Source organism: Chelonoidis abingdonii, chromosome 6 (genome assembly GCF_003597395.2).
Source record: "Chelonoidis abingdonii isolate Lonesome George chromosome 6, CheloAbing_2.0, whole genome shotgun sequence".
NCBI classification, from domain to species: domain Eukaryota; kingdom Metazoa; phylum Chordata; order Testudines; family Testudinidae; genus Chelonoidis; species Chelonoidis abingdonii.
In genome coordinates this window covers 86,541,213-86,547,754 of record NC_133774.1, presented here as the reverse complement: position 1 = coordinate 86,547,754, position 6,542 = coordinate 86,541,213, and the positions used below count along the sequence as shown (strand labels likewise).

General features: G+C 42.3%; 1 protein-coding gene across 1 annotated transcript; it reads left to right on the top strand.

Moving 5' to 3' along the window:
• Positions 1-3,946: 3,946 nt before the first annotated feature.
• GADD45G (growth arrest and DNA damage inducible gamma) lies at positions 3,947-5,681 on the top strand. The gene is made up of 4 exons (XM_032782120.2): positions 3,947-4,086; positions 4,233-4,334; positions 4,423-4,636; positions 4,951-5,681. Exons 1-4 carry the CDS (start codon positions 4,034-4,036, stop codon positions 5,059-5,061), a joined length of 480 nt encoding a protein of 159 aa, XP_032638011.1. The 5' UTR covers positions 3,947-4,033; the 3' UTR covers positions 5,062-5,681.
• The last annotated feature ends 861 nt before the right edge of the window (positions 5,682-6,542 follow it).

The following is a 6,542-nucleotide window of genomic DNA, read 5'->3' as shown; positions in this document are numbered from 1 at the left end:
TTAAAGTTTGCATGTTAAGAGACACTTAGATGCAAATACTGGACCATCTGTAATTTCAATAACTGTATATACAAATATGTGAACATATTTTGGCCCACTCTGGATCCTTCTTAAGTAATTTTCTTCTCTCTCCTACCCATACACAAATGGGTACGTGGAAGTTCATGATCAACAAACTGCAAGGCACTGAATCAGGTCAAGACTTTCATTCTATTTCACTACCTATGGAAACTGGAGCCTACTTGTAGTGAAACCCAGAGTAAACATCTGAAACGTGTTAGTGAGCATTGTTTATTTGCCCCATCCACATTAATTCAGTGTGAGACTTGCAGTGGCCATTCACATCACAGATTATTCTTCTAAACAGTGCATGCATTCCTCTCTATGATTATGTATTCTTATGATAAAAGGATAGATAAATAACTAGCAACACTTAGCAAATGTATAGCACTTGGCCTTTGTAAAGGATTGTATATGCTAGGGTAAATTTGATCCTGGTGTAAGCAGGCACTCTACTGACTTAACTGGAATTCTCTGTTTACATTAGGGCTGAATTTGGCCCATTAACTAATTCTCTCAAAACCTCTGTGAAGCAGGTATGATTATGTCCTTTTTACAAATAAGTAAACTAAGACAGAGGTTATGATGTGCTCAAGCAAGTCTATAGCAGAGGCAGGATTATGATGCAGGCATTGTGTATGGGGCTAGAAGCCAGTATTCTACTAGACTAAATGTGACTACATTAAATATTTGAGAAAAGGGTCAAAGCAATATTCCAGGAAATCTCTTGAGTGCTGAACTGTGTCCCAAACTAGCTGCAATCTGAGAAATGCTCTCAGGAAACAGTTGATTTATCTAGTATATTTCCCTGTACCCCCAAATTAAATGGAGCTTCTGTTGGAAACTATTGCTGGGGCCTGAAGTTAAACAGCTCACGTTTTGCTTACAAAACCTGAATATTTTGCAGCTATTAGATTTGAATTCCGATTTTGTCATGGATATACTGACACTAGTGTTCATGAAGTAACTAGAAATAAACATAGGAAATATTACTAAGTATTAAACTGAAGGTCTGTCCAAACTGAACAGAAATTGCAGTACGTAAAGGCTGAAACTTTTCTTCTGATAAAATAATGCATTAACATACATTGCTGGCATCACAACAGAGGCAGAAGTTTCTAGTCCAGATGCTGCTTGATCTAAGATTCCTAAATGAAGCAATGAAGTATTGAAAAGGACACTTTCAGTGTTCTGGACCTGAATTGCATTTAAAGGAGGACTGTGTGCCCCAGGGGATTTAGTAGCAGGATACAGACTCTTTTGTCTAAATCCAGCCTAAGTGAGTAGCAATCATATATCATTACTTCGTGATGGCTCTCTAGTGGCCTATAGGAAACAAGCTGGTGCTGGTCTCAGCCCACTTCTTAGGGAACAGCTATCCACATAACAAACACTACTGGCAGCCTCAGCATTGATGCCAGCTCATTGAATAGACATGGAAACTGAAACTACCCTCCTCATTGGACTTGGTTCATTTGGCACTGATGCCTTCATTGTGGGAAAGTCTACTACTACTACCACCCCTTCTGGGGATAAACAGAAAACTTCAGTATTCAGTTAATTAATTCTTGCTGCTTTCACACTAAATTCATTTAAAAGGGCACTATCTGCTCAAATTTGACCCCCAGATTAGATTTTTCTAAAATCAGATTTCTACAAACCTTGGCCCAACTGGAACATTTCTGATTTTCCGAAAAATAAGTGTTAAAAACAAATTAATTATTCCTCTTCAGTGTTTGCAATCCAAATATTGAAACCTAGAGAACTTGACAAAGAAATGGCTATAACTAATTTTTACTATCCTAGGTGAGAGAAATGCCAAAAACAAAATTGGAAAAATATTCTATATAATATAGCATACTTTTAAGTCTATGGTGGTATTAGTGATGTTAGGCAACACAATAGTGTGTGTGTGTGTATATATATCATAGGTAGGTAGAGAAATGTGTGTTGTACTCTGGGACTGCGCTCTGATTTAGGTGGAGACTTTTCTAAAATGTGTTTTGAAAAATCTAAATCAGCATTGTCAGTTATATTCAACGTATCCTAATGGGACAGTTAGCATACACTTATTTTATAAATACTGTATATTGTGCATTTAATACTTGACCTCAGGGTTTTCTTCATTCTAAAGAAAATATCATACCTTTGTTTGTTAGGTAGCTTCTAAATCATTAAGGCCAGAAGGTGGTGCAATTTTACTTTAGTGTTGATTACGATTCTGCTAGAAAATGCAAACCTTTTTGTTAATGTACAGATAAAGCAGTTTCTGTACTCTAGAATAAGTACTGGGAATTAAACGTCAGACTTTTGGACAATTTGTACGTGGATCACTGCTTAATACATTTCCCTTTTTCGGTTTTCGTGTATTGGCTCTTTTTTTCCAGCAAATCCTTCTAGCGTTTCTGCACAGTAACTTGTAACTAGGGCAGGGGGAGAGGATACATTTTAGCAGCAGCTGTTTGAACATCCAGCAGATAGCGCTACTAATCAAGATTACATTGTTTTGAAAGTGAAAGAAGGCAACAGGGATTTCAGGAGAAATTGGTTACAGTGCATGAAGTACGTTAATTTGGATACTTAGTAAAATGACAGGTGAAACTCTTCTTAGTTTTCAGGGCAAGTGAGTGCGTTGAATATACAGTGAGTTCACAATAGGCTACAAATTATGTAAACTTTTTAGTTTCCACTAAAACTATTGCACACAGTTACACTTGTGAAAATAGAGGCAATAGATATATGTTTAGTGAGTTGTTTTTTAAAAATTAATCACAAAGCAGGCTATAAATTATCATTTCAAATTTGCACTGAAATGCTAGTTGCTTCTTTGCCAAACTTGCATGTGTAATTTTCTGAAATGTATTAATTGTGTATGAAGGATTAAAACAAAAGAACAATAATAAAGTCTTTAACTTGGAGATGATCGCGTGCTCAAAAGGCCTAACATTCAATTGCACTCTAGAAGCGTGCGCAAATGGAGACATTCATCTGCAAAAGCAGATTGGACGATACAAGACCGCAATGCAATTGTCCTCTCATGCCCTCCACCCCGGCGGCAAATCCCCACCCCAGTGGCAGGTGGACAGTGTTGCTATGAAGAAAAAGAATCAATTGTCTGAACTCCAAACTGCCACACGCCAGACCTCCACTATTGTGCGCTTTCTATAGAAATGCAAAATAGCAGCGTGTGCCATCCACAATCTGCTCCTCACACCGCCTCATTATTCATGCAGGGCTTGTGTCCTCAATTTGGTAAAGTTTGCAAGAACGTTTCTGCAGCAGCCTACATTGGTAATAAGTCTGCCAAGCAAAAATAACAAGTTTGCTAGGAAAGGAATCCAAAGCATACAAAATTCGGGAGTGCAATATGCAGTGATCCACGTGTAAATGCAGTTCGTCTTTAATGTAAAACAGTCTCCTCACCCTTTAATTTTTATTGCGAGTCTGCCCTACTTACTTTTATTGCACTCTAAATAAACCGGTAAGAGTTGCATTGTCTTTATGTTCCCCTAATGCAATATTTTTAGTGCATTTGGCATCATTTTTATTAAGACGACGTTCACAGGTAGCAATACCAGCAGACAACCCGACGTAACTTATACCCCTTTTATGATTTTTTTCTTAAAAAAAAAAATACATCTGCAGTGTCTGCCTGGCAACACCATAACAAAAGCAGCAGCACTAGCTTACTCCAGGCAATCTAATCCCCACCGCCACGTGGCCTCCTGGCACGAGTCGGCCCAGCCTACCCGCTGATTAACATAATAATACTCTATTAGACTGGCCAATGAGAGCTGCAGAAACTTCGCCAGCTGCTGGAACAGCAGCCAGCCTGCCTATAAATACGGCAGCTGCCGCTAGTCTGTACTGCACAGTCACAAGAAGCAAGGCAGAACGAGTGGGAGAACCGAACCGTGGGATCTAAACGCTGGGCCGCCCTGTGTGGATACGGATACAGGCTGTGAGAAGCGACATGACTCTGGAGGAGATTCACGGACAGGAACCAGTGCCCGAGAGCAGCGACAGGTACCTACCCGCCGGGGCGCGCTGCGGGCGCTGCTGAGCACGGAGCCGCTGTCGGGATGCGGGGCGGGCGGCGCGTGCCGGGGAACAGCTGCTCGGGGGTCTCGCGCCCGGCCGGGACTGAGCCGCTCTCCCGCTGTGTGTTGCAGGATGCAGGGCGCCGGCAAAGCCCTCCACGAGCTGCTGGTGTCGGCGCAGCGGCGCGGCGGCCTGACCGCCGGGGTCTACGAGTCGGCCAAGCTGATGAACGTGTGAGTATCCGGGCGGGCGGGGGGCTGCAGTCCGGGGTCCCCGGCCGGGCCCTGTGGCGCCGCGTCTAACGGCCGCTTTGCCCCGCAGTGACCCCGACAAGGTGGCGTTCTGCGTGCTGGCCGCGGCCGAGGAGGACGAGGGGGACATCGCCCTGCAGATCCACTTCACCCTCATCCAGGCCTTCTGCTGCGACAACGACATCGACATTGTCCGCCTGCACGACATTCCCAAGCTGGCTGACATCGTGGGGCCCAGCGAGGAGTCGGGGGAGCCCTGCGACCTGCACTGCATCCTCATCACGGTGAGTCCGGGGCAGCCGCCGCCCAGGATCCCTGCCCTCCGGCAACCCCCAGCTAAAGCGCTCTGGTGTTGCTGTGTGACCAAGAGAGTGCAAATCGTGTGCTCCAGCCGCCTCTGGGTGCTGCAATTAGTGGCTTGCTGGTGTTCAGCTAATACCTCAGATCCCCCCTCCCCCCACATTTTTCTTTTTTCAGTCAAGACACCTGTCTATTTAAAGAGATTAGGCCACCTTCCCAAAGCACTACTGCTTGCTGATCTAGCTTGGTAACATGTATTCATGGAATGTGTTTTTTGTCTTGTTCATTCTTCTCACAGAATCCCAATGAGGATGCTTGGAAGGATCCAGCTCTGGAAAAGCTGAATCTCTTTTGCGAGGAAAGCCGAAATGTCAATGATTGGGTGCCCACTATCACCCTGCCTGAGTGATGAAGAAGGTTCAGTGCACTGGAGAGGTTGAAACCTTTGTTGCATTCTCATCATGGTGTTGTACACCTGGGTGAACCAACAAGTTGCTGATTCTGTGGATTAGCCTGGTCAAGAGATCGGATTAAGTCGCTCAGACTGGCAAGCAGTGCGCTCTTGTGGAGAAGGAAGACGTGAGGGAGAAAGGGGATGTCTCATGACAGCAGTGAGTCCCTACTATGCTGCAGCAGTGGATTGGCTGGCATGCCATGGAGCTGAATGAGTATTGCAAGTTAACAGGAGCTGAAGAAATATTGCAAGTTTTCAGGTCAAGTGGAACTTTAAGAAGGCAGGACAGAAGGTTGGGGAATCGGGCAAAAATTACTTGGAAAGACTGGACAAAATGTTGTAACTATGAACTGTTGGCACTGTCTACAAAACTTTTAAGAAAAAAACATTTTCAATGGCTTATGAGACTTTTTACTGTGACAATTATACAGAGACTTTTCTACAAAGATTTATGCAGACCGATTTTTATCAGAGGCCTTTGGGCTTCTTTGCAGAATTGGTTTGCTAATGCAATAATTTTTATTTATGCTGCTATTAAAGTTCTAATGTTTATAATAAACTTTTTTGATAAATAACATTGTGTTCTTTTGCTTACTGGGTGGGGAAAACCTTATTGGTGTGTGGTTTTATTTTTTTTTTTTAAGTTCAGAGTGTGGGCTCTCTTTTTCATATCTCTTTAGTCCTATAAAGTTGTGCTATAATGGACTAACACATGGAAATTTGCCCTTATATGAAAATACTTATTTTTATCTCTGAGGGATAGCAGCTGATTGAATAGCCATGCTTTCTAGTAAAACTGATTATTTGACCTTTTACTCCTTTGCAACAGCTGCTGATCACAACAGCATGCAAGGCTGAGGAGCTGCATGCTTAATGAGCTGAGTTGTAGACAGCCTTTTGTAGTCCATTAGAGGAATACCACACATGTTCCAAGAGAACTTGCATTTTGACTTCAGGGTTTTTTTTTTTTTTTTTTTAAATAACCACTATTGGAATCTGTCAAAAAGTCACTATCTGGTAGTAGCCGTGATTGAATTTTACAGAAACAATTAAAATATGATAGTCTATATGCCCTTCAGACTCTAGTTGTATCAACACTTTATTTAGATTACAAGTGAATTTAGAACTGCAAACACAACTAACATTGTATACATATTTATAAGGGAATAGCTTGCATCTGCTTCAAGCAGTCATCTGACTTGAAAGTCTGCCATGTTATCTGTATTCAGAACAATAGAAGCTGGGGTTCACAAACCCTGTTGCCTGGGGGAAAAAAAACAAGATCAAGTTTGGGGAGTTATCTAGGAAAAGCATGTTTTTAAAAAACAACTTGTTACATTATTATGTGGTGTAACATCACTACTTAGATGCACACTGAGCATTCAGCAGGGAGATTCTAATATACAGTGAACGTCTACTGGGCTGCGGTTCCTTCT